The sequence below is a fragment of the Sprattus sprattus genome (assembly GCF_963457725.1).
Source record: "Sprattus sprattus genome assembly, chromosome: 9".
Classification (NCBI taxonomy): Eukaryota; Metazoa; Chordata; class Actinopteri; order Clupeiformes; family Clupeidae; genus Sprattus; species Sprattus sprattus.
Window position 1 is genome coordinate 14,338,457 of NC_137928.1, and position 27,818 is coordinate 14,366,274.

Below are 27,818 nucleotides of genomic sequence, written 5' to 3' on the forward strand. Positions count from 1 at the left end.
TGTCCTTGTACAATCGAGGTCTTAAAGGAGTAGAGCCACCTAGCGAAAGTATACTGTGTGCATGCACAATTTTCTTTGACAATGTGTTTGTTCTTCTACATTCTTTCTCTCTGTTTTATAACAAGGTGCACCTTTTGTTGTGTAAACCTCAAAAAAAGAAGAGCGAAATGCATTCACACACACACACACACACACACACACACACACACACACACACACAGTTATGCACAAAATAAGAAATAATTTCTTTTATTCTACCGATGTCTACTGATGTACTGAAAAAGAAGTTATAAGCTAACTAAATCAGGCGAGACAGACATGTCTTTGTTGTTTGCATTCGTTATGAGAGGTGGATTCAGAGAAGCCACCAAGGGCTGAAAAAAAACACAGGCAGTCAGTGATGTTTTGTTGACACTCAGGTGCAAAGACGAACCCAAGAGACTGCTGGGGGAAAAGGGACGGGTGAAGTCCGTGTCTGATTAACTCGTTGAGGCTTTCACAACAATGTTCACTTTCTTTTCTTTTTCTTCTTTGTTTTCTTCCTCCTTCTCTTCCTCTTCTTCTTCTTCTTCTTCATCTTCTTCTTCTTCTTCTTCTTCTTCTTCTTCTTCTTCTTCTTGTTTTTCATTCTGTTTGTATCTATTCATTCATGATGGTGATCTCTAGATGGTGGCACACCAGTTCACTCCGACACGGTCTGAAAGACAACACCACAATGGAAATAAATGTATTTTCGGCGCAAGGAAATAAACGATCAATGAAGATGTTATAGGGGCACATGCTTGAGGCCAGTAAAGACTCTCCTATAAATATCTGACTCAGTCAACAGAGCTTTGAAGGTTACTATCTTTAACATCCTGCCAAGATCCCCATTAAGGGTCAAGCAAGGGAGGACAATGGAGGCATGATGAGGAGAAGGAGAAAGCAAACAGAACACAGGGGGAACTCTCAGAGGAAAAATAAAAACAGGAACTTACTGCTCAGGATGGTGAAACATTTACATCTGAGTCATGTATTTGTGACTAGCCAGATGCTCCGCAGATATTATAGGAATCTGGGGGGGGGGGAGGGGGGAGAGAAAACAGATAAAGGTTAAGGATGACGTCAGAACTGTGCAGGGGAATCACTCCGTCAGTTTACAGCAGGTCTTCGCCCACTCAATAACCTTGGGTCTTTTTAGGTAACACTTTACTTTAGGGAACAAATGTTAGTTATTAACAAATTACTACTACCAGTAAGTCTTCTCAAGACTAATTAACAAAGGTAACTAAGACAAATAACTAATTGTCTGTAAAAGTGACCAATACAGTTTGCATTAAGCACCATTAATAATTTATTAGACCTGTATTCACCAATTTCTTGCAACACCCTTAACACTTCAGACCCTAAGGCCTATTCGGTAGTCTGCCATGCTTTGATATTTTTGTATATTGCACGTAACTAAAAAAAATTAGGCAAAAGTGGCTTGTATGGTTATATTTTAGAAGACCTCAACAATAATAACATGAAAGTAAGTTTTTTATTTAAATTAAATCTAAACATACTCTGAAATACCACCAGATGCCCCACTTTTCCACAAGTATTCTACAAATTCAGACAGTGTATTAGGCAACAAACTTTCTATTTTCAGTAAGCTTAGGGAAAGACCAATTAGTTGTTTTTTAAGGATGTACCAAGAATAAATGACATATTCAGTGGGAATAGATATTGGTGAATACAGGCCTAATAAATGATCAGTGATGCTTAATGCAGTTTATTAGACACCTATACAGACATGTAGTAGTTTTGTGTTAATGGCTAACATATGTTCCCCCAACTGAGGTGCTTCCTTTTTGTATTGCAAGAACACATCAAAGATGGAACAGAACAGAAATGTGGAGGACGGGAGATGTGTATCATTATAGAAACTAAGAGGCAAAAACTTGGCCTGCGCTTCCAGATAATTGTTCCTCAAAAAGGCCTCCAAAAAGTGCTGTGCAAGAATGTGACAGAGCCATAGGGCCCTATCTTGCCGATCAGAAACGCAAGTAGGACGGCGCCAAGCGCAAGTAGCTGTGTGGGCGGCTCTATGGCGCAGTTGCTATTTTAACGGCGGAAAAAACACACTTGCGTCCAGCGCAAGTGTCAAAAGGGTTGGTCCAAAGGAGGTTACTCAGCCATAGGTGTGGTTTTTGCGTAATATGCAATAAACCAATCCGAGCGTCATTTCACATTCCCTTTAAGAGCGAGGAGCGCATAGTCCATAGCGGCTTGTTATTTTGATGGCGGAATTACCTGGTGGAAGACCGGAAAAGTTCACAGCCGAGGAGACCGACGTGAGATTTACACCAATTCTTTGGCAAGCCATATATAATTACAAGGAAAATAAAGTATTTACCACTTGAGGAAATCATTGTGATACCCATATCCAAGATATTTTAAAAATAGGCATACATCTAGCGTAGCCTACACATTGACCCAAATGATTCAGGTTAATTGAAGCTGCGTGACATTTGATTTATTGTATGGCTTTGTAAAAAGCCGGGAGATAGATATATATGGGGATGCGAGAAACCCTCCAAAAGTAAGCAAAGTCAAGCAAGCATGTCAAGATATTGCCGTGATTGTTTCTGCAACGGGGCACCCGAAAACGTTGCCGAAAACGCTATAATGACGTCCGGAGACGTGGGACATCCAAGCTGGAAGGTAACACACGTTCTCGTGCCTTCACGGGAGGTGGATCTGCCTCGACCCAGTACCTGACGGCAGCATAGGACATCGCCACGTCTACCCTCACGCCTGAGAGCCTGCAGCGATTTGGGGGCATGGAAATCGGCACCCAAGCCAGTGCACCAGCTGACCAAACCCAAGGTACATAAATAAAGTCCACATACACAGAGATGAGTTTACAAGATTTATAATAATACTGGCATTAAATAAATGCAACAAAGCCATACAATAAATCAAATGTCACGCAGCTTCAATTAACCTGAATCATTTGGGTCAATTGTGTACGCTAGATGTATGCCTAGTTGTAAAATGTCTTGGATACGGATATCACAATGATTTCCTCATGTGGTAAATACTTTATTTTCCTTGTAATTATATATGGCTTGCCAAACAATTGGTGTAAATCTCTCGTGAAGACGACAGAAGTAAAGTGTAGCCTATAGGTCCTATACTGTGCGGGCAAGCACATGCGCCCTTAAAATAGCGTTCTGAATACGCGTTATAGACTTTAGACATTGCGCCTCACATTAGACCAGCTTTTTTTTGGTCAATGGCGAACGGCGCATGGCGTTCTTTTGAAACTGCAAAATACCACTTGCGCCAGAGAAACGCCTTCTCTGTTCCGCCCCCGCCCATGTCGACGCAAGTTCATTTCGAAGCGCGCCTCTGGAGGAAAAATCGCGCTGTGCGCCGGGTGCAAGATAGGAATTATACATGCGTCGGTGACAATGTCAATTGCGCTGGGTGCAAGATAGGGCCCATAGAGTTCAAGTAGGAACACTTCGCAGAACAACCCCGTATCCATTGTGGATGACCTTTTCAAAAGCAGTTTGGCTTCGATATGCCTCAATTCTCTAAGCTGAGGTGTTTTTACAGAACTGCAGACAAGCTAAATGATTCAAGCACATGGACCACCATTATCCCAAATAGTAAAGCCCATGTGGATTTGCCAACTTCACCCTTTCCTTTTACCCCCTCCCCACCCCCCCCCCCCACATGCCCACCCCTCAGCCCCCCCACGCAACATGGAACAGTACAAAGTTTCCCCTCTTAAGTCAGATCCAAGCAGCACAGAAGCAGATGTTTGTAAGGGGTTGTAAGAGAGAGAGAGAGAGAGAGAGAGAGAGAGAGAGAGAGAGAGACTTGTGATCACCGAGCCATGTCGAAACACAATGAGCGAAGGCGACAGAGAAGTACAGAGAGAAGCAGAGGACGCTCAATTATCAGAAGCGACGAGGGGAACGAGCCGTGCAAGGAGGCTGTGTGTGTGTGTGTGCGCGTGTGCGTGTGTGCGTGTGTGCGTGTGTGTGCGTGCGTGTGTGTTTGTGTGCGTGTCGCGTACAGGACGCAGCATATAGAGAGCACTTTGTTATTAATCTCAGGATGATGAGCTCGTTCATACGTACCAAATGCATATACTCATGGCCTGTCGACTTTGATACTGGTGGTTCCTCGAAAATGAGAAGGGATGAGAGTTTCAAATTAAATTGGGCTCAGAAAATGGATGATTATTGTGCCAGATGCTTCTATCAAGGGCCGTGATAAATACACTTGTCCATAGTCCGTACTGCATAAATCTGTTAAATGTGTGCTGTTTATTTTGGATGGCTCTCTATCAGGCTAGACAGTGCTTTGCAGGACTGCTGAAGGGTCTTTTTCAAGATGCCTAATCATAATGTCAGAAACTGTGTCTGCAAGTAGGTCAGAAAGATGGAGGCCTCATTCTGAAAGTCACAAAGCCCCGCAATGGCACACACAGGATCCAGCATATCTACGGGGTTAGAGTTTTGAGAACATACCCCCGAATCAAACCAAACCAAACCCATTCCAAACAAAACAAAACAAAACATATAAAAGCAAACAAACAAACAAACAAACCAAAAAAATAAGACTGTTTAAGGGAGCAAACCTGATTGGCTGTGGCGGTGGCAAAGGGAACACTTGTGGCGGATGAGTTGGCTGCAGAGCCGGGCGAAGCACCGTGCATCATGGGAACTTTGCGGAGGGAAAACCAGAAGACACCAATGAACAGAGAGACATACACCAAGACATTAAAAAAATGATTATTTTTGTTTTTGCTAATGGAGGTGTGATGAGTAGAGGTTAATGTCAGGCTCTATCTGGGATGAGCTGTGGCACTTAAGAGAGACATGCTGTCAGACTGCGAAGCAAGGGTGCAACATTACACAGCAGGGGAAGTAGATCAAAACAACACCACATCATATGTGCCCAACTGTCAGTACTGGTTCGTATAATACAGCCGCGGAAAAAATTAAGAGACCACTTCAAAATTATCAGTTTCTCTGGTTTTACTATTTATTGGTATGTGTTAAAGTAAAATGTACATTTTTGTTTTATTCTATAACCTACTGGCAACATTCCTACCAAATTTCAAATAAAAATATTGTCATTTAGATAATTTATTTGCAGAAAAATGACAATTGGTCAAAATAGCAAAAAAGATGCAGTGTCTTCAGATCTCGAATAATGCAAAGAAAACAAGCTCATATTCATTTTTAAACTACACAATACTAATGCTTACACTTAGGAAGAGTTCAGAAATCAATATTTGGTGGAATAACCTTGATTTAAAATCACAACGTTCATGTGTCTTGGCATGCTCTCCACCAGTTTTTTACATTGCCGTTGGGTGACTTTATGCTACTCCTGGCGCAAGAATTCAAGCAGCTCGGCTTCTTTTCATGGCTTGTGACCATCCATCTTCCTCTTGATCACATTTCAGAGTTTTTTTTTATGGGATTCAGGTCTCGAAATTGGGCTGGCCATGACAGGGTCCTGATCTGGTGATACTCCATCCACACCTTTACCGGCCTGGCTGTGTGGCATGGAGCATTGCCCTGCTGGAAAAAACATTTCTCAGAGTTGGGGAACATTGTCAGAGCTAAAGGAAGCAAGTTTTTCTTCCGGGACAACGTTGTACTTTGCCTGGCAGAGGTTTGTAAAAGACCATAAGGATTGAAAAAAGCGGACTGGAGGGTCTTCTAGTTCGTCTTCTCTGATGAGTCCAATTTTCAGCTTTGCCCAACACATGGTCGTCTGATGGTTAGACGGAGACCTGGAGAGGCCTACAAGCCAGAGAGTCTTGCACCTACTGTGAAATCGGACTCATCAGAGAAGACGAACTTAGAAGAACCTCCAGTCCGCTTTTTCAACCCTTATGGTCTTTTACAAACCTCAGCCAGGCAAAGTACAACGTTGTCCCGGAAGAAAAACTTGCTTCCTTTTGCTCTGACAATGTTCCCCAACTCTGAGAAGTGTTTTTTCCAGCAGGGCAATGCTCCATGCCACACAGCCAGGCCAGTAAAGGTGTGGATGGAGTACCACCAGATCAGGACCCTGTCATGGCCAGCCCAATTTCGAGACCTGAATCCCATAAAAAAACCTCTGAAATGTGATCAAGAGGAAGATGGATGGTCAAAAGCCATGAAAAGAAGCCGAGCTGCTTGAATTCTTGCGCCAGGAGTAGCATAAAGTCACCCAACGGCAATGTGAAAGGCTGGTGGAGAGCATGCCAAGACACATGAACGTTGTGATTTTAAATCAAGGTTATTCCACCAAATATTGATTTCTGAACTCTTCCTAAGTTAAAGCATTAGTATTGTGTAGTTTAAAAATGAATATGAGCTTGTTTTCTTTGCATTATTCGAGATCTGAAGACACTGCATCATTTTTGCTATTTTGACCAATTGTCATTTTTCTGCAAATAAATGATCTAAATGACAATATTTTTATTTGAAATTTGGTAGGAATGTTGCCAGTAGGTTATAGAATACAACTAAAATGTACATTTTACTTTAACACATACCAATAAATAGTAAAACCAGAGAAACTGATAATTTTGAAGTGGTCTCTTAATTTTTTCCGCGGCTGTATATCCTATTTTGATGTCCCCTTAAAAATGTTTTTCTCACTAAGGACCGTATTCTGCCATGCGCAGAAGTACAAAAGACAAGTGCAAAAGAGAACGCAGCTTCACACTTCTACTCTTGACTTAAGTCTGTGATTTGACCGTGAAGCCATTATCCTTTACACTTGTGCAGACGCCTGGATGAATAACTGTCAAGCCACAGTAATCATCATTCTCTGCCGGCCCTAATCAAAAGAATTAGTGTTCTGTCTGTCCCTGCATCTGGTTCGCTTCAGAGGGTGGCTGATATGATGCCCATATCTCAAGTTTTTTTCAGTCATCACTAGTCACTATTTATACATGTATTATAATGTTAGAACTAGGCCTTCTGCTGCCTACTTGAAACGTAATATGGTGTTTCGCCTTGTAGTTGCCCTTGACAACAGCACTCTGAAGTCAAGGTCAGAATATGCCTAAATAGTGTTTACTTAAGAAACACACTGATTTGGGGTTTGCTCTGCCCGAAGCGCGTACCTGCCTTCATGCTGCGCAAATCACATACGTAATTCAAGTCTAGAAAACGCATGTGCTTTTATTACTAAACGCATGGAATACGGCCCTGAAAGGGAAACTTTTACATATAGCCATTAGCAAAGTAAACTAATCTAGCTTGTGAGATGTCAAACATTCAGCCTTGTAAACACAACCACCACATCAATTCAAGTCATCTTTGATTTTCTAATCTATCAAAATATGAATAGCCTTTCAACTGAAATGTTTACTATATGAGGGGAGTACGAGACAAATAGTGACATGAGTGTTACTGACTAATTAGCTTTTTGCCAATCTGATGGATATTTACTATAACTATAAATAACACACCACCACCATTAAATGTTTTACTATATCAAAACATAAACAGCCTCTTCTGACTCATGCTCCACTCACACATTGCTTCAGTCCACACCTGTTCTCTTCACAGAAAGCTGTAAGCTTTAGAGTATTTGTGTTTATTTGTGCTCTCTCTCTCTCTCTCTCTCTCTCTCTCTCTCTCTCTCTCTCTCTCTCTCTCTCTCTCTCTCTCTCTCTCTCTCTCTCTGTCTCTCTCTCTCTATATATATATCTTTGAGAGGGAAATGTCAATTGAATGCCAGACTTGGGATTCAATTGGCCTCTCTTAGAATGGCTGCATGACACCTGGTCTCTGAAGAGAGCAAACATCTAAAGGTGGGTTGAGACAGAGTGTGAGTTTGGACAAAGAAAGAAAAATTACAACAAAACATTGGATTGGATAAAGAAAAGCCAGCACCTACCAACACTTGTTGCAGGTGCCATGCAAAATATTGAGCCTGGCCGTCATGCATTGTGACAGGAAGTGGATCGTAGAAAGGGAGAGAGTGAGGAGAAGAATCAACATAACTCAGCTCACCAGTCATTCAATGGTGAACACAGAACAGACAATGAAGAGAGGGAGGTTATGGGGAACAGGGGAAAGGGTCAAGGTCAAAGGTCAAATGTCAAGGTCAATGTCAAGATCAAATGGGCTTTCACATTCAACCAGTACACAAAAAGGTGACATTAGTCAGGAGCAGTGACAGTGAGAAAAAGTGTACTCATTTTCATTAGTCTGAAAACAGTGCTAAACAAACTTGGGAAATATTACAAAAGCAAATATCTGTTTGTATTCTGTTCATTTCCTACATTTAGTCATTTAGTACATGTGGAGAGAACACCTACAGCCTAGGCCTGAATACAATCATGTGTAGGGCAAGCATTAGGTGTGAGGCAGTCTAATGTACAGAGTGGACACTTGTCCAGGTGGTGAACACAAAGAATGGGCCCCTGAGGCAGCCATGGCAGTAAAAGGGAATAAGGGTCTTTAGGACCTTGAGGACACCAGCAGGTAAGGGGAGGGGGTGGATGCGGGGTGTGACTAGCCTCTCTGTCTGTGCAGTAAGGGGTTTGAGCAGGGGCTGAAGGCACTTGGTAGGGCCCATGTGGTGAAGGGGTTGGAGCAGGGGGTGAAGGCACTTGGTAGGGCCCATGTGGTGAAGGGGTTTGAGCAGGGGGTGAAGGCACTTGGTAGGGCCCATGTGGTGAAGGGGTTTGAGCAGGGGGTGAAGGCACTTGGTAGGGCCCATGTGGTGAAGGGGTTTGAGCAGGGGGTGAAGGCACTTGGTAGGGCCCATGTGGTGAAGGGGTTGGAGCAGGGGGTGAAGGCACTTGGTAGGGCCCATGTGGTGAAGCCCCTTTGGGAGTCTGCATAGCGCCTGGTGGTGTGAAGATTGATTCCATGGCCTGTGGTGGCACTCGATCAATAGCAGTGAGGGCTGGGGGGCTATTTTTAGGGCTGTCAGGGAGGGGGGGTATTTGTGGGGCATTGGGGATGACTGGGCTGAGCTGGAGCCAGCGTGAGGTGGTTCACCTTGACTAGGCTTCCAGAGCGGGGCTGCAGCACAGCTCTGTGAGTTAGACACACCGCAGTGAGCAGGTGCTGTGCCAGATGCATTGCAAATACTCAGGGACTGTGTGTGTGTGTGTGTGTGTGCGTCCGTGCGTGTGTGTGTGTGTGTGTGTGCACAAGCGTGCCTGTGTGTGCAGGTATATGTGTGTGTGTGTGTATGTGTGTGTGTGTGTGTGTGTGTGTGTGTGTGTGTGTGTGTGTGTGTGTGTGTGTGTGTGTGTGTGTGTGTGTGCTTGTCTGTGGCGACCTGGTGCCATCAAAAGCATGACCCATACTGCATACTACAGCCAGCCAACAGGAAAGTCAACTGCTCACATGCTAAATGAATACAGTTACAGTGGGCTGTGTGTGGCTAAACACGACCGCTTGGTTGATTTGGTTCTAACAGAGCTGAGAAAAATAGATAATGGACAAGAGCCCAAGGTTTACAACCATAGCACTGTGAAGATAAACTGGCTCCTTCATAGCAGAACTGACAGTGAATTCTTAACAACACTCCAGATTCTCCTGAGGTTGCCATAGTAACATTTAATTTAATAACATTTAATTGAATCTATGAAATCTGTCCTCATCATTGAAGTGTGCTGCTCCTTGGACTTGTATATCGACACCTTTGCTACTTTTCAAAATTATTGAGGTATCGACCGCTGGTAGAGCTCATTCATCAGCTTGGAGGACAATATTAGCTAATTAGTGTGGTGTCTGGGGCATGTTTACAAAAATGTAACCACAGGAGTGGAGATGGGAGGCAAAGAGACTAGCAACATTTTGCTCCGTCTCAGCCATTATAAGGAGCATACAAATAATTTTTGTTTATCCTAAGGTGGTCTGCTTCATATATTTTCTCATATGATTTAAGTTTTGGTAAAAGTATGTGAGCCATGTGAACCAGTCACCTTATCACTGACTCTTCCCAAACTATTTGATTCTTGTTTTGTTGCTTTTGCCTTTGGATTCAAATAAAAGTGAATTGTAAAAACAAACAAAAAACAAAAATATTGCATTGCAAGTGTGTGTGATTAAGCATGTGTATATACGTGTTTGTGTGTGTTCGATTGGGCATGTGTATGTACATGTATGTACATGTGTGTGTGTGTGTGTGTGTGTGTGTGCGTGTGCGTGTGTGTGTGTGATTGGGCATGTGTATTTACTACTGCTGTCAGTTTAACGCGTTATTAACGGCGTTAACGCAAACCCATTTTAACGGCGTTCATTTTTTTATTGCGCGATTAACGCGTTGTAAAAAAAAAAAAAAAAAAAGCAAGCCAATCCACTTTTCCATGTTGATAAGAGCATTAAAATAAAATAAAAATGATGGAAAAAAATTATTGAAAGGACATTTAGAATAGAAAAAATTTGCGATCGCAATTCATTTTGAGTTAACTATGACAAAAATGCGATTAATCGCGATTAAATATTTTAATCGTTTGACAGCACTAGTATTTACGTGTGTGTGTGTGTGTGTGTGTGTGTGTGTTAGTGTGTGTGTTTAAAGAATTAGAGTGAGTGATAAACTCCTGGGGCCGTATTCACAAAGCCTTTTATCTTACCACTAGGAGTGCTCCTAACTCGCGCTAAAACCTTTTACGTAGGAGTAATTTCTTAAAAGTGATTCACAACGGCTCTGAGACCTACTCATACTAAGGATAATACCAACTCCTAAGCTTAAGATAAAAACTCCGTTGCTATGGATGACGTCCATTCTCATGCACGAGTTTAGAAGCGGTGCGTACGGTGATTGGTTGCTGACAGGCGCTCTCATTCAAAACTCAGTCCTAACATCCCCCTAACGATCCCACTAAATCAACAGAAAATAAGAGAATAACCTAGGCTTCAAATGAAGCCATATTAAATAGTTATGGATAGTGCACTTAGCAGAATGCACACGCATGATGACAAGTTTGTGCATCCAACGTGAATGACGCTTTGCACGTTAGAGAAAGAGAAATTGCCGAAAAAAACACGGAAATTGCATGAAATCAAGGAAGTAATAATTAAAGCTCCCTGCAAACTATTAGGTAATCGGCATATTTCCAGCCCTTAAACACTTCAAATATCAGTTCATACGGCTCTTTAAGTCCTCCTGTCATAATGGACGAAACGAGGGCGAGACGTAAGAGAAAGTCGAACTGGTCCCAGGACCAACTGTCCATGTTGGCCCAGAGTGTGCTGGAGAGGAAGGGAGTTATAAAAGCTAAATGTGACCACAAAAAAGAAGCGTGAGGCATGGGAGGACATATGTGTTAACATAAATGCTTCATTCCCTGCCGTGTGTCGCTCTGTCGATGACTGCGAGAAGCGGTGGTATGCGCTCCAGTCACAATGTAGGATGGAGATTGCGGAGTGGACTTTAAAAGAGCCGTCGCGGCTACAGGTATTGTGTCACCAAAATAGGCCTCATGCGTATACTTGCATGTTGTAGTTCAACTGTGCTCCCGGTTGTGGATTGAGGAAGGGTGTCAAAAGCCATGTCTTGCATGGTTGCCACTGTCACCCAACAAGTGGCATCCAGCAGGTACATGGTGCCGCTCAAAAAGCTGGCGCAGACCGCGCTCTCCATTAAAATGCGCGAATCGTGAGTAGATCCAGGCCACTTCGCAACAATATCCATGATTGTGAAATTTGGATCAAACACTATCTGTGTATTAATTCAATGTACCTTTTTGCGGTTTACAAAGACGTCCTCATCTCTGGATGGAGCAATTATTTTAATGTGTGTTCCATCGATGGCACCCACGACACCGGGCATTCCTGCAAACGCCGTGAAATTGACCTTGATCCTTTGAAGTAGGCGATTGTCCATAGGGAACCGAATAAACTGTTGTACAATGTGTGGTCTACAGAGTGCAGTGATTGTTTGATGAATGAATAGGCTTACTGATGATTGCGATATTCTGAAGTCGTCTGCGTTGCAAAGTTGCATTTTCGCCGTAGCCAAAAATCTTAATGTTATCAAACATTTAACTTCCGGACTGATTGGGTTGTTTCGGATAGTTGGAGACGTGATTGCATCCCGCACTAATTCTAGTAAAATGTTGATGCCTTCATGGTTTAAACGATATCTTCTCAACAATTCAGAGTCGTTCATTGTCTCCAACACGTTACGTCTGGCTTCAGCCATTTTAAGACTTTTTGTGAATAGGTCTTAGTGACTTAGGAGTCCTCATGAGGAGTTTTAAGCTGTCCTAGACTTAGGTGCTACTTTTAGGGATAAAATATTTTGTGAATTGCTCTTAGTAAAAAAAAATAGGAGTCCTAAATTTAAGACTGACACGCCCATTATTTTTAGGAGTTTCTCCTAAATTCGCCACTTATGAGCTACTTTTAGCCCTAAGATTCTTTGTGAATACGGCCCCAGATCATCCTGTCTGTCTGGCAATTGCAGTAACAGTAACTTGAGCTACAATTATTCTGGCATTGAAAATACCTGGGATTTTTAACAATTAGTTTTAATTTTAAACATGAATGCCCTAGCATCTATGTTGAAGTGTTTATGTCTGTAGGTGGACACTGACAGTAAATGACATGTTCGCCTACTGAAGCCTAAGTGTATGGGTGACATCACAGGTGACGTGGGATTGGGGGTCAGGGGTTAGGGGTCAGGAGTTAAAGGTCAGGGGTCAACACCAGAACTATGCCTTTGTGAAGCTCAACCAAGGACTGAGAGCAGAGACTGCATTGACCAATTAGCTTCTTATGTCAGTGGGAGGGGACAGAGACAGTCAATGAGCATATACAAAATATTGGTGTCTGGGGTCATTAGAGGTCAAGAATAGTCAGTGCCAGTGTGAGGGCATCCCTACCTGATGGTATGAAGGCGGCCTGCTGCTGAAACTGCATGTTGGCGAGAGCCTGTTGGTACTGGAACATGCCAGCGTTAAACATGGCAGTGGCACCATTGGTTTTTTCAAGTGCGGGTCTCTTTGGTAATGGAGGCAAGACAGGCGGGAGTCCCTGCCAATCAGATGGAGGGAAATGGGGAAGGGAGAGGGGTCAACATAGGGATGGGAGGATGGACGGAGAGAGGAGTGACAGGTGAAATGAAAAAAAAATAGAGAGAACAGAAATCTTGTTAGATGTCAGAAAAGCACAATTTCAATGTATTGCATATCAATGTTTTGTTTTAGCAACCAGCAAGCAAGCGGTGGACTATTTTACTCCTCTTTAAAGCAAGACAGTGTTGCAGACACTAAACTAATTTGCAAATAAATTAATACATACAAGATCATAAACAAAATAAAGACAAATAACAACAACACTAGAGTAAACAGTGAAAATAAAGCAGGCATCATTCTCACAAAGCTATTCTAAACTAGCAAGCTACTCTTAGCTTTGACTGTGATGTCTAAGATATTCAGGATAATGCTCCAGACAGAAGCCGAATCTGGGCCAGAATGGGGCCAGATCTGGTGGACCACTTTTATATAGCCGACCAGGGTCTGGTTAGAGCACAGATTCAGGTGCAGATTGGAGCACGCTTGAAGAAATAGCCTTAAACCTCAGATTGAGAATCTTAAAAAGTGAAAACTGAAGCACCAACAGAAAGGATGTTAACAAGGAAAGTTGCACTGCTAGCTCCATGATTTAGAGTACAAGCCATGTTAACTCTGTCTCCTGCTCTACGAGACCACCCATTCCCAAGTTAGACATGCAAGACTAGAGTAAGGACCAACATGCAAGATTATTAAATAATTATGGTTACTGAGTACTTTGATTCTCACATAAAAGAAAAATCATGCCATATGACACATCACCTACTACAATTTTTTCCTTCAGTCTTCTTACATTCAACCAGAGGTGATGAATTGACAGTGATGGTCTGGGCACCATTATCTTTTTATCTACTAATCGCACAAATTCTGGGGGGTTATTTTTTTAAATGTTGGACACACTGTGTTGGACTATATCAGCTGTGTCACAGTCAGTTGATCACCCCTTTTATGAAATTTTGCAAAAACTGAAAGAAAAAAAAAACATAAAAAGAAAATATGAAACAACAAGAGTTTTTTTTTTTTTTTTTTTTTTACAATGTTTTAGTTCAGAAGTCTATTATCTATCATACATGCCAAGCTAAAAGGTGAAAGGTCATAATACCAGGTCAAAGGTTGCCTCGAGGGGTCGCTTCAGTGATTTGACAGCCGACTGAGTCTTAATTAGCAGGCAGCGAGCACATGATGGCAATGGGCCAATGGGGTTCAAGCGCATTAACATAAACAGCAAGCAGAGGTGCACCATGGGGGCAGCAGTGCAGTTTGGGTAGGTGAAAAAAAACAAACAAACAAATAAAAAAACAAATCATCGGAATGCAATATACAACAAATAACAAGACTAATGCATGCACAGTAATGGCAGTTATTTGGTTACTGTCAGAACTACAGCCTTTTGTGTAAAGAACAAATGGTTAATTACTGTGATAAGAAGAGAAAGCTTGCTAGAGCTACTGCTCACTCACCCAGTCTACTTTGGCAGATAGCAATTAGGTCATAAAGAACTACATTACTTTAATCTCCATTGTTTTTTTGGGTCCACAGTCATTGGCATGAAACACTAAATGTTATGAATTCAATTATCCCTTGCACAACACCCGCTGGCAGTCATCAAGAGTGCTTTGGTCCACTCGAAAGCCCTTTAGTCTTAAATGAAAAAATGTTGTTTGAAGATAGTGACCTTATTAAACCAACTGCACTCAAGGGAAATTGCCACGGTGGGTAGTACAAAGCATAACTGGAATCTCTGGCACAAGTTACACTGAGCACTCATTCAACAAGCACTTTTTTTTGTAATAAACCATTATAACACAAGTTATAACACAAGTTATAACATTCAGTTACAAGGATGAGGGGTTAATTACAAGACACTGTTATGCAAATGTTTGGCTACCGGTAATCTTCATAAAACAGACGTTACCTGGTTAGGACTCCTAAGGAGAGTGGAAAGGGGAGGGACAGCAGGACTTGGAACATGTGTTGTGGGAGTGGCGAGGGCGTGGCTATGACCTGATTGGTGAAATACATGGATGAGTGGGAGGAGTCAGACCTACCATGGCAGCAGCGGCTGCGGCCTGGTTGACCTGGTGCTGGGCAGCCTTGATCTTGGCTTGCAGGTGTGGGGGCGGGTGGAAGTACTTGCACTTGTCGCGGGTGCAGCGGCCCTTGATGTAGTCCATGCAGACGGTGACGGTGTTGTCGTTGGTGTCGATCATGGTGCTGTCAGAGGGGTGTGCGAAGCGGCAGTCGTTTTCACCCCGCGTGCAGTTGCCCCGCTGGTACTCTCGACATACCTGAGGAGACAAGGGGAGAGAGCCAGGCACATGCAAGCACATGCACACACACAAACACACACACACACACACACACACACACACACACACACACACACACACACACACACACACACACACACACACACACACACAATCACACACAATCACACACAAGCACACTCACACATGAATAGATAACCAGACACACACACACAAACACACACATACACACACAGATAGACAGGCAGACAATGAAGCAAACACAGACAGAGAGGAGAGGGGTGGAGAAAAAAGAAAATGACCATTAACCTTTGTACTAAAAAGTAAGCATGGACTTTATAATCAATTATCCTGTCCTCCAGCAATGCAGACCATTTCCAAATAGACATAATGGAGCCTCCGCCGTCCCTTAAAATGGCTCAACCTTGATTTAATTAGGACAGCAGACACAAAGTCACTAAACATTTCCAGAACACTGGCCACCGCAATTCTAACGGCACATTTGCTCTGCGTCATAGTCAATTTGAAAATGCATGTTTTTAAATATCCCTCACAAAGCACATACCTAACATGAACAGCCATTTAGTTTGCATTTTTAGTCATTATCAGAATCAGCAGCAGCTCCCTACACACATGCTACACCTGTGCTTAAGGCAAGCCAGTGTGATTGTCATCATTTCTGAATCGTCCAGTGAAACATGATGTGTTTCTTCAATTGCACTAGGCTGAGCTTCCATTGTTGTTAAATGGTAGAGAGACTACAATGTTGAACATTTTCTTTTTTTAGTCATGATGATAATAGCATGCCTAGCTCTATCATAACTGTTCCTTTTATGACAAGCAGCTCTGGACAGAGAGCAGAGAGTGCAGTAACTGATTTGCCCAGGAGAGGACAGACCTGAGCTGGACAGATTGACCATCCCTTTTCTCTTTGCTGATAATGCCATGACTGCCTGATTCTCAGGGTCACAAGGGGGTGCAGAGACAGATAGATAGAAAGATAGAAAGATGAAAAGATAAATAGATATATAGATAGAAAGAAAGATAGATAGATAGATAGATAGATAGATAGATAGATAGAAAGAAAGATAGATAGATAGATAGATAGATAGATAGATAGATAGATAGATAGATAGAAAGATAGATAGATAGATAGATAGATAGATAATTAGATAGATAGTGAGAGAAAGAGGGAGAGAGAGAGAATGAAGAAAGAAATACAAGAAAGAAAGAGGGACAGAGATAGAGGGAGACTGAGAGAGAGGGGTGTTCATGATGACCCACAGAGCTGTCCAGCTGTGGCCATTACTGAGCAGGTGGTTGGGGAGGGAGGGAGGAGGGCGTCAGGGGGAGGTGAGGTGAGTGGCAGGAGGGATGGGAGGGGCTTTAAATGACACGTCTGATCTCTCTGATGGATGTGACTTTCCGGGGAGAGGAGCTGGCCCCAGCGGAGGAATGAACACACACACACTCTCTCACACACACACACACACACACACACACACACACACACACACACACACACACACACACACAGACACACACACACACACACACACACACACACACACACACTCACACACACACACACACACACACACACACACACAGATAAACATGCACACTTCCAGACAGACAGACGCACATACACACACACACACACACACAGATAAACATGCACACTTCCAGACAGACAGACGCACATATACACCAAAACACACAGACACAAATAAACATGCACATGTCCAGACAGATAGAGAGGGACACACAAACACACAAACACACACACACACACACACACACACACACACATACACCCACATACACACACACACAAACTAATCTCTCCTTAACTCCCTCCTTAAGAGTGCTTGTGCCTCTCCCCATGCGGAGGCTGTGGCTGGTGCGGTCATCACCTTCTCCTCGCAGCCAGCCAGCCAGCCAGCCAGCCAGCCAGTCATCAGCAGGAGTGACGGGACCCACACAGATTATTACATCTACTGGGCGGCCATCATATCTCGCTGCATCTCATACCCCACACTCCTACCCTACACTACCTCTGCCTTTTCTGTCACTCTCTCTCTGTCTGTTTCTTTTTGTCTGTCCTTCTCTCTATGTCTTGATCTCTCCATTTCTCTTTCTTTTTGTTTTGCCTTCTATCTTGCTGTCTTTGCTTTTGTGTGCCATTGTATCTTTCTTTCTCTCTGTCTTCCTGCCTTCCTGTGTCCGTTCTCCCTCCATCTTTAACACTCAATTTCTTTCTTTCCCTCTCTGTCTCTCACTGTGCTTTTTAAAGAGAGGTATGCTGCCTTGTTGTCAGGCAGATACTGGGAGACAGAGTGAGGGAGGGGTCAGGGAGTGAGAGACTGAAAAAGAAAGATGGAGCGAGGGAGTGATAAAGAGGAAAGGAGGGAAATGGGTTGAAGCGCACATGGGGGTGGGTTAGAAAGAGAGAGGAAAATCTGAGGGGAGGAGAGAGTGAATAATGGTAGGTAGGGCAGCTAGATGAAGGAGAAAAGGATGATAGAGATAGAGAAAGGGAGAGAGAGAAGGAAATGGAGAGAGAAAGAGAGACCGAGAAAGAGAGAGAGAGACAGAGAGAGAGAGAGAGAGACAGGGAGAGAGAGAGAGAGAGGGAAAGAGAGAGAGAGAGAGTGCATGTTTGTGATTTGAAAAACTGACCTCTGGCCCTACTGGCACAAGGGAGCCTGGTCTTCTACCAGCTTAAACAAAGGGATTACAATGAGATACACACTTTTCCACATGGCAATGCACCCCTGTCCCTCATCCCCACGGCCCCATCGCGCGCTAACACTGAGCTCCACACTCTTCCACATGGCACCGCTCCGCTGTCCCTTATCCCCACGGCCTCAGTACAGGCTAACACTTAGCCAATCCTCAGGAGGCTGCTGTAATAGTCACAGACAGATGGAGCCCAGAATGGACGCTAGGTACTGCAGTAGGTAAGTACCTGCCTCTACTCTCCACAGTGAAAGAGAGAGAGAGAGAGAGAGAGAGAGAGAGAGAGAGAGAGAGAGGGAGAGAGAGAGAGAAATAGAGCGGAGGTTTCCGGAAATTACGTTACGAGACCTGAATCTGGATGCTGAGACTTATGCTGCCTGGAACATCAGTCGTGCCCTGTGTCTCCCTGTGAGTGCCTGAGTCTTTTGGCTGTGAAAGTGGCACGAGGAGCTAGGACCAGCTGAATGTTAGATGAACCCTCTAGAACCAGCTGAATGTTAGATGAACCCTCTAGAACTAGCTGAATGTTAGATGAACCCTCTAGAACCAGCTGAATGTTAGATGAAACCTCTAGAACCAGCTGAATGTTAGATGAACCCTCTAGAACTAGCTGCATGTTAGATGAACCCTCTAGAACCAGCTGAATGTTAGATGAACCCTCTAGAACCAGCTGAATGTTAGATGAAACCTCTAGAACCAGCTGAATGTTAGATGAACCCTCTAGAACCAGCTGAATGTTAGATGAACCCTCTAGAACCAGCTGAATGTTAGATGAACCCTCTAGAACCAGCTGAATGTTAGATGATGAACCATCTAGAACCAGCTGAATGTTAGATGATGAACCATCTAGAAACAGCTGAATGTTAGATTTAACACAGACATGTTCAGGTATGCACTGTATATGCAGAATGTATACATTCCTACTTGACTACATAGAGTGTCACAGGGAAATGAATCGATCAATCATCTTGTCACTGCTAATCAACCTACACACATCACACAACAGTCAACAGACATATGTTGCCTGCATAGCTGTCTGCGATGGTGCCTCTCTGTAGGTAACAAAGCGTTACAGAGTTGAAAACAACAAACATGCAAACAAATAGAGGTCTCTTAAATACAAACACATTTCCACCAGACGACTCTAATCATGAAAGTAATATGCCAAATAACCAGCCAAATGGTCTCAAAGTGGAAATAAAATGTTCCTGATAGTTTGTGTGTCTGAGCGCAGTAACGGTGCACCATTGGTTTTGAATGACACCCATGTAAGCAGCTAAAATATGTTGCACTTTTTATTGCAGGGTATTTTTAGCAAACCCATTTCCAGGCAAATTAGGGTAGAATGAATTTGAACTGGAGAAGGCTAACAGCGTTCGCTAACAGCCTTCAGACTCCCCTTTTTCTTCAGAGAGGCTAAATGCATCATGAGTAACTGTGAGTGAGCCTTAAAAAAAACAAATAATTATATGCACATACAATATTCTTTTTTATAAAATTGTGACCTTTCCAAGTGAAGAATATAAACTAAGCGCACCCAGTATGTTCCCAGATAGATTGATTTTGGAGGTCCTTACCACTTCATCTCTAATTTGTCTTGACAATTCTGACATTTTGTGCTGGCTGATTGGACTAAGTGGACTTCCTGAGAGGGGCCAGGCCCTGCTAAGTGTGCCATGCCTAGTCCTCAGCATGGCACAAATAAATATATACATTTTCTTTTCTTTATGACAAACCTCCAGAGGACCTGTATTTACTCTTTAACTTCAAACATTCCAATTGTTTTTCCCCCACTTATGTTTACATAACACTCTGACAAGACGCCAAAGACAAGCCTTGATTCTCTTTTTCTCCTCCGCTGTGTATGTCGTTCGTCTGGTTCATCACCCTTTTCTTGCCAATGTGAAATCTGATTACAAAAAAATCACTGTATCCCTGAGTTACCATGACAACTCAGACGTTCTATAACATCTTTTTCCACTGGCCGTGGTGTTTCTGCAATCACACACTTAACGTGTCAAAGTTGGCAAGTGATGGTGGCTAAGTGACAGTGTGTCAGTCATCAAATAGCCTAGCTGAGCCAGAAATACATTTCAACATATCTGGAGGCAATCATGAGTGAATTTGGCCTGTCTCTTACTGGATGCTTAGCGTTTTTGAAACGTTTGCGTTTGAAATGTTAACTAATACAAGGCAGAGGTCATAATTTAACTGCAGATTCAAATGGAAAACAAAGACTTCAAGTGGGGCTTTTGGTGTTTGATATGTTCTAAACTAATATACTATGTGAGTGGGGGACGGACTCGTTCCTATTGCTTTTGACAAGCTGTGGGTCAGTCTTAGGAGGTAAACCAACCTTGTTTGCTTTGGCTCTCACGACAATTCGATGTCACATGTTGGACACATCTTCTCCAGATATTGCCGTCTCATCATGAAGTGCCACAGTTACATCCTTTATGATTAGCTGCCGAGTGGCCAGCAAGTTAGCGCTGACGCCCACTTCTTTTTGCTTAGCTACTCTGCTCAGGAGCCAGACCAGCCAGCCACTTGCACCATATATTATGCATGGCATTGACCTGCTGTCTGATTAATGTCCAAGTCCAGTGGTAAACAGGTTTGTCCAAGAGACAGCCAGCACATGTGCTGACATTACTGTTGTTATATGTAATTGTTGTTGTTGTTGTTGTTCCTCGTCACACTGGTGGTGACATTACTCACAAAACTCTAACAATTAAGGTAAAGTTAAAAAAAGAAAATTCCGTGCTGGCAGACTGACATAAAACCTTCTGTAACAGTGCAATCTAAATGGTATTATTACTAAGAATGGAAGTCAGGATGTGTAAAGACTGTGCTGAGAGATGCCGATTAGCATGTAGCTCTTTGCCCATTTCTGTTTAATGAGGAAATTATGTTAATTGAGGGCGTATACTGTAACAGACATCTGTATGCTTAAAACTTAATCAAAATGAACAAACAGGAAGTGTTTGAGCAAAAGCTCTCGGAGGGCGCCTTTGATTTAGAGAGCTGAGCAGCCAACGAGTTCAAATTATTTGTTGATTGCGTATAAAACAATGTCATATTGTCTTTACCCCAGACACTAAATTACAAAAATCAGACAAGCCGAAAAGCTTTGAGAGAGCGCTTGAGTCCTGAGTGTTAAACATCTGAAAAGGCTTAGGCCTAGATAATAGCTTCACTATTCAGCGTTTGAGGTTCTGAGTTAACTTTTGGCCACACAAACCTACACAAACTCAAAGCTAATTTGCACTGATGTCTTCCTAACTTCTTAATTTAGTTGTTGGAGCCACTTATGATGTCCTTTCAACTCAACAGAATCTCAGTCAGTGGGTGGGTGAATACAGAAACTACAAGTTGCTTATGGGTGCAAATGGGCTCATTGAAATTTGTTCTGTCTGATGGCAACACTAGCTTGACCCAGTGTCACTACATGTGGGGACATAATCAGGTCTTAAAATCATTGGCGTGTTTGCTTGAGAATAAATAAGTTGAGGCTAACTCTTTGCCAGTAAATGACAGGGACAATAGAATGTCTTTTCTGCTAGATGGTCAGAAAAACAGACAACGGCATATACAAACAGTACTGGCAAATGGAGTGAAGTGCAGGATTAGAGTTAGCTTTCTGATGTTGGAAGTGCATTGTCATGACTGCTATGAGAACAGCCACGGTGTTGTATTCTGAGTGTGAGTGCATAGTTCACTTTATTAAGTTCACGATTCCCTTTGACGATGAGATTGAGGAAGCCTTTGAAGGAATCTAAAGTAAGTAGAAGTGGTAGTTAAAGCGAGGGAATGAGGTTGGCAAGCACAGACAAGACCAGTGGAGATAGGTGTTAGAGGCTTTGTAAATAAATCAACAACAATGCTTGTGTTGCATTTGGGTTTTCGATCACTTAAGGGAACTTCAAAGGCGTTGTCTGAGGCTGCTGAAAAAGCGAGGAGTATTTATTGCAGAGACGCCTACAAACTACAGATGCTGATATTGTCTATTAGTTTCTTTTCCTCTGCCCAAAACATAATAACACGCCAAAGAAGAATGTCTGATTGACCGCTATTGTAATCTATGGTTGACTGAAATCTAGCACAGGGGATTGTGGGATGGCGTTTTACCTCCAGCCGGTCTGTCCTCATGAGTTTCTGGGCAGCAGCGGCGGCGGCGGCAGCTGGCACAGGGACGTTGGGATTGCTGGTCACCAGGACGGGTCCGCTGGGCATGATCTCCGTCTGCATGAGGCCAGGCGACACAGGGCCTAGGTACGGGTTAAATGCAGCTGAGGCGTTGGTGGCCATACTCGGCGTCATTGAGAACATGGGCTGCCAACAAGAGTGATAGATAGAGAGATAGTGAGAGAGGGAGAGAGAGAGGGAGAGAGAGAGTCAGTGTTGAGAGTTAAGGTAGACAGACTGTTCCAGGAGTGTAGTGGTGAGACAACATCTCTGTGAAATTTCATAATGGATTATCAGAGAACGCAATTACATTTAATCATTAAGATTTTTGTGGCATTTCAAATTCATAAGTGCTTTATCGGCATGACAATTAGTACACTTGTTTTGCCACAGGAGTCATTGAATACAAAGAACCAGAAATCAAAACAACAAGAACAATACAGAGGTTGGGAAAGGACTGTATGAAAAGCAGATTGGTAATGTGTTTATTTATGTATAACAACCAGACTGGTAATCAGTTAATTTCTGTAACCTAATGTGCCATACTGTTCGTCATAGAGACTGAGGAAGGCATGCGTCGCTACATGTATGCATGTTTAACAGTCCAGTCAGGATGTGTGAATATAATAAAGATATGTTATATATGATAAAGGATATGTGAACATAATAAAGATATGTGAATATAATAAAGATATGTGATGTATGATAAAGGATATGTGAATGAAATAAAGATAACTATCACTATCACTAAGGAGTGCCTTGGTGTGGAGGGTCAGTTCTCTCTTTTTCTGGTGTCACTTTAGTTTAGGGAACATACTTATGTTAATGCTAACAAAGTCTGCATTAAGCATCATTGATTGTATTCACAAATGTTTTATCCACACTAAATATTTCATGTATTCTTGTCAACTGTTCTGCCACTATAAGATTTATACAATTTGACACTTTTTGAGGTATGATTTTAAAGGCAACTAGTTTGGGTACCATCCTCAAATCATTTTGATAGCATATGGTCATGTGAAGGACAGATAAACACCTGTGTCTTTCCCACTAGCCATCCAGGTAGCTCTGTGTACTAAACACCAGTTAGCGTGTTGGCAAGCTTTTTATCAGTGTCACTTGGGCTGTTGGTGGTGTTTGCAAGTTTATTGCATGTGTTTAAGGTAGTTTTAGGTAGTAGTTTACTCTATATTGATCCTTGCTATATATCAGTAAGCTTAGGTTAAGACCAACTAGTTGGTTATTAAGGATGTACCAATAATAAATGATAATACCAAGAAGAAATTGGTGAATACAGCCCTAATAAATGATTAATGGTGCTTAATGCAGACCTTTTTGGAAACTAATACAGACACTTATTAGGTATTTGTTAATGACTAACATTTGCTGTCCTTTTTCTTAACTGAATTTTTCTCCCTTGACACACATCTCACAATCAGCATTTGAAAAAAAGGCATTTCAATATAGAGCACGCCTACAACAATCTTTTCCAAAAATCTATTGACCCATGCTTCCCACAACACGAGTAGGTTGAGGAAATGTGATGTCCGCTACATTGCAAGAGCATAATAATGGTATTTAAATGAACTCTACATTTCTTCCTCCGCGTTGCATCTATAAATGTGACTATTTTTTGTCTATCAATTTTTTTTAAAATAAACCACTATCCTGTTTGACAACCCCTTCTTGGAGAGACCCTCCCACAAAAGCCTGTTCTGATGGCAGACAGAGCGTTTGATCTCCAGGTGGAATCATGTCTACATGCTTGTACGCTCGAATGACGACCTGGGCCTTAAGAAGACCCTTAATCCATGAGAGAGACAGGAGATGCCTCGGCCCTCCTCTCCCCTCCCTGCACGGCTGTACTTCACCACGCATTGAATCTCTATCACCGACGGTGGGAGGGGAGGAAGGCTTCTCCTGTCGGCCATAGGGAAGTGCTTTTTTCCCCCTTGGCTGTGTGGGCAGTGATGGCTATTGATGGGCTCGGTGTGATTGGGAGATGGGGGATGTGTTATTGCTGTGAGGTTATGGCAAGGGGAGGGGGAGGGGGAGGGCCGCCCGTAGCTGCCTCAGAGGAGGCAGCTTCTGGCAGCTACTGGCCCACGGCAATCATCTCAGAGCCGCAGCCAGAGTGCTAGGCAAGGCTGGCTGGCTGGCTGACACCTGGGATCATAACTGACTTCACCGCTCATGGAAACTTCCAGAGACGTCCATGAATCTGGAAGAGAGAAGGGGGTGGGTGTTGGCAGGGTGGGAGTAGCAGGAGGAGCGGGGGATAGAGTCCTGAGATAATGCCATCACAAAACCAGAGCCAGAACCCAAACTGCTTAAAGGAAAGGGAACTGAAGTGCTGAAGAACTAAACCTGGGTCCCCAGTGTATGCTTTTTTATTGTATTTTATTGGTGATAATAAAACTCTTTTGCGGACACAGGCCAGAGGCTGGGAGCTAAATGCTGGGTCACGATAACTGCACATGAGAGTGGGACAAAAGTGATGTGGTACCCAGAGCAGAACAGTTCCACCAAGCAGCCTGCTAAGAAAAAAACAAGTTTCTGCTGTAGTTGCTACTGACTACTGCTACTGTCATGAACATCTCTCCGCTAGATATCAGATGCAGCGCATCGTAACACAAAACCTGCTCAACTTAGCCTCTGACAACACCATCAACACCATCATCATCATCATCATCATCATCATCATCATCATCATCATCATCATCTACCAATCCACTGAGGTCATCAGACAAAACAGCCAATCACCACTGATGTCATGAGAGGGATTTGTAGAACATCATTGACTGGCAATTAGGCCTCGTCTTCAGTGTCAATCTGGCTTCAAACGGGCACGGAGTGTGTGCAAAGCCGTTGTGTGTGGTCAGGTGTTTCAGACGGTATTAGCTCACGGTGGCAGCGTATTAAGGCTCTAATATTCCAAGCGCATCACACCTGTGCCAGGACCAGTTTCAGGCCCCTAATTACATCACTCTACTCAGTGCTCCATGCATGAAATTAAAACCCCCGCCAACGCAAGGCAACGAAGGATAATGAGAGAAGGAGAACGACAGGAGGGAGGGTGAGTTGGTTTAAAGGATTTTCGTCGTGTCCTGTCTCATCCCTTTCTTTCTTTATCTTTTTTTTCCCTGCGTTGTTCTTTATCCTCCCTAACACTTCATTCAGCCATTCCTCCCCATCGGTGTCATAAAGACTCCCGCCTTTCTCTTATCTTGTCGGCCCGTCCCCTTCTTTTGCTTCTTTCAGTCACTCTCTTCCCCCACTCCTTTACAGTAGCGCCCCATTGGTCTCACTGTCACCCCACCCCCCCTTACCCCTGTCTCTCTGGTAGCCTCACTAACAGAAAGCCGATGCATAAGAATTCACCTCCCTGCCTATCCGCCACCATCTTTGCTCCTTTTTAACCTCTCATCTGCCACTCCAGGCCTCCTCTCTCCTCGCCCCGCTCCAGATCGGAGACGATAAGACCCCAGATCACTCCAGTGACAAAACACAGCCTGCCTCTCTTTCTCTCACAGGGACAAGGCAACCAGACAGGAGGAGAGCAAGAGGACAAAGGGATATCCTGAACGAAGGTGCTTTAATTGGGCCAGCTGACAAAACCCATTTACCCGACTTTGCAGCAAGGTACAGCAGACATCCTTTAGTGTCAAGAGGGCGTTTGGCTGCAACAGACTGCGAGCACAGTTATAGCTTTGTATGTGTAGGAGCAACAAACACTGTTAAGGATGCCGGGGCAAAAGGAGGGATTAAAGGTGCTAGGTAACGCTGGAAAGTTTTTTTTTTACTTCCTGATCAGCTGAACTGTTTAAAAACTGATTCTTAAAAAAAAGAAGAGTTCCTCATGTTACTTGTTACACATTTTGTTTATGATTCACTGACAGAGTGATAGAGTTTCACACTGACGCCCGAGTGTTGACTACGCCACTGTGAAGCACAGACAGTTTTCCAGAATGCTAAAGTTGTTGAATAACAGCCGTCCGCTAGCCCACACTTCATGCAGCAACAACTTAACCTTTGCTGGAGAAAAGAGCGACTGCAGTAGAAACTTTTATGTAATGCTAATGAAAATAAACCCTGCCTTTATATAACTGTGATATACAGAGGAGCTCTGCCAATCGAACACATTAACATCTCTCCCTTTCGCTTACTCCCTCTCTCACCTTCTCCCCCCCCCCCCCTCTCTCTCTTTATTCTGTCAGTGTTAAGTTTTATACTCTAGCTTTTAATTGCAGTGTGGCCCCGTTAGCGCTCTCTCTCCAGGAGACTCCAATTAAAATGGTAAATTCATATTAACCAGACATCACATCCCGTCAGTCCGCGAATGCGGCGCGTTTAAATTAATTCCTGAGATTAACTTGGCTGATACCTCTGCTTCTCTCTCTCTCTCTCTCTGCCTCTCTCTCTTTTCATATCACCTGTTCTTTCCATCTTTAACTATTTTCTCTCTCTCTTCATCTCTTTCATATCCATCCATCTCCTTCCCTCTCTCTCATGGTCTCTCACTCCGTCCCCATCTCTCTCCCTTTCTCTCCCTCTCTCCCTCTCCCTCTCTTCCTGTGAGCTCAAGGGTAAGGCCGAGTGCTGGAGAGAGGCCCTGAGCCCCCCCCTGAGCAAGGACACTAATTTGCCACTGGAGAACAGCGCTAACTCGATAATTCAGCTGTGGTTGGAGGTATGGAAATAGGGGCGGGTTGTGTACTTTGGCAGCAGACTACGCACAACTAGACCTGAAGGACTGAGCAGGCAGCCCTAGCCAAATCCAGATGGAAAAAGTCCAGAGAAAGAAGAAGAAATGAATGATGACTGAGTACTTGTTTACTCTCAGGACCTCTGAGGATGTTGCATTCATGTCGCTAGCAGTGAGGCGGCATACCTTTTCCCCCACATTTATCCGATGCATGGGTCCGTGCCACGTGATGTCAAGACAGTGGCTGTTTCAGCTAAGCGCACATGATTATGATCAAGACAGACACTGTTTTATGTGCTAAGACCATCGCATTATGGCGTGAAGATTTATGTGTGTGTTTGAATACCTTTGAAGTGTATGTTTAAATACTCCTGGTATGATTGTGTGGGGGAGTTTTGATGATGGCAGCTACATTCTGATGTGAACATAGTTGCTATATGTTTAAAAAAAATCCCTCTGCTTGTGTAGAGGCAGTCACAGTTTAAGTTGGAGACCCACAGGAATATAGTGATACAGTCTGTTGTGTGACGTGTCATGGGATGGTAATGTGTCTCCATAGGAAGGGGGGGCGGGGGCACCCACTCTCACCATAGGCTGAAGTTGTGTGCCGGGCATCATGGCGTTGGCCAGGTGCATCTGCTGGGCCAGCATGGCCATGTTCTTCTGCTGGATCAGGTTGTTCCTGCCGTTGATCTCCAGCTGCGTCTTCAGGTGAGGGGGAGGGTGCAGGTACTTGCAGTTTTCCCTGGAGCATCGGCCCTGTGCACAGACGAGACAGAATGTCGAGAGACAGATGAGATCATTGACCATTTTCACCATTACAACTCACAATCCAATCAAGGTGTTTGATAACCTTAAGCACCTTTGATAATACTCAACACCC

The 27,818-nt window shown here is 43.4% G+C and overlaps 1 protein-coding gene across 11 annotated transcripts in view; it reads right to left on the bottom strand.

The window, feature by feature from the left end:
• The window catches only part of LOC308370219 (muscleblind-like protein 1), a 106,722-nt gene continuing 78,904 nt past the window's right edge, over nt 1-27,818 (bottom strand). For 3 of the 11 annotated variants that reach the window (XM_080844838.1, XM_080844842.1, XM_080844841.1), the window contains exons 3-11: nt 27,524-27,694; nt 22,174-22,377; nt 15,082-15,321; nt 12,845-12,995; nt 7,891-7,926; nt 4,619-4,704; nt 4,116-4,160; nt 978-1,054; nt 1-697 (exon numbers count right to left, since the gene is read on the bottom strand). In XM_080844838.1, the coding sequence (XP_080700964.1) occupies nt 998-1,054; nt 4,116-4,160; nt 4,619-4,704; nt 7,891-7,926; nt 12,845-12,995; nt 15,082-15,321; nt 22,174-22,377; nt 27,524-27,694 (990 nt within the window). In that variant the 3' untranslated portion in view covers nt 1-697; nt 978-997. The remainder of the gene's footprint in view (nt 698-977; nt 1,055-4,115; nt 4,161-4,618; nt 4,705-7,890; nt 7,927-12,844; nt 12,996-15,081; nt 15,322-22,173; nt 22,378-27,523; nt 27,695-27,818) is intronic. The other 8 variants (XM_080844843.1, XM_080844846.1, XM_080844839.1 and 5 more) reach the window with 8 other exon arrangements.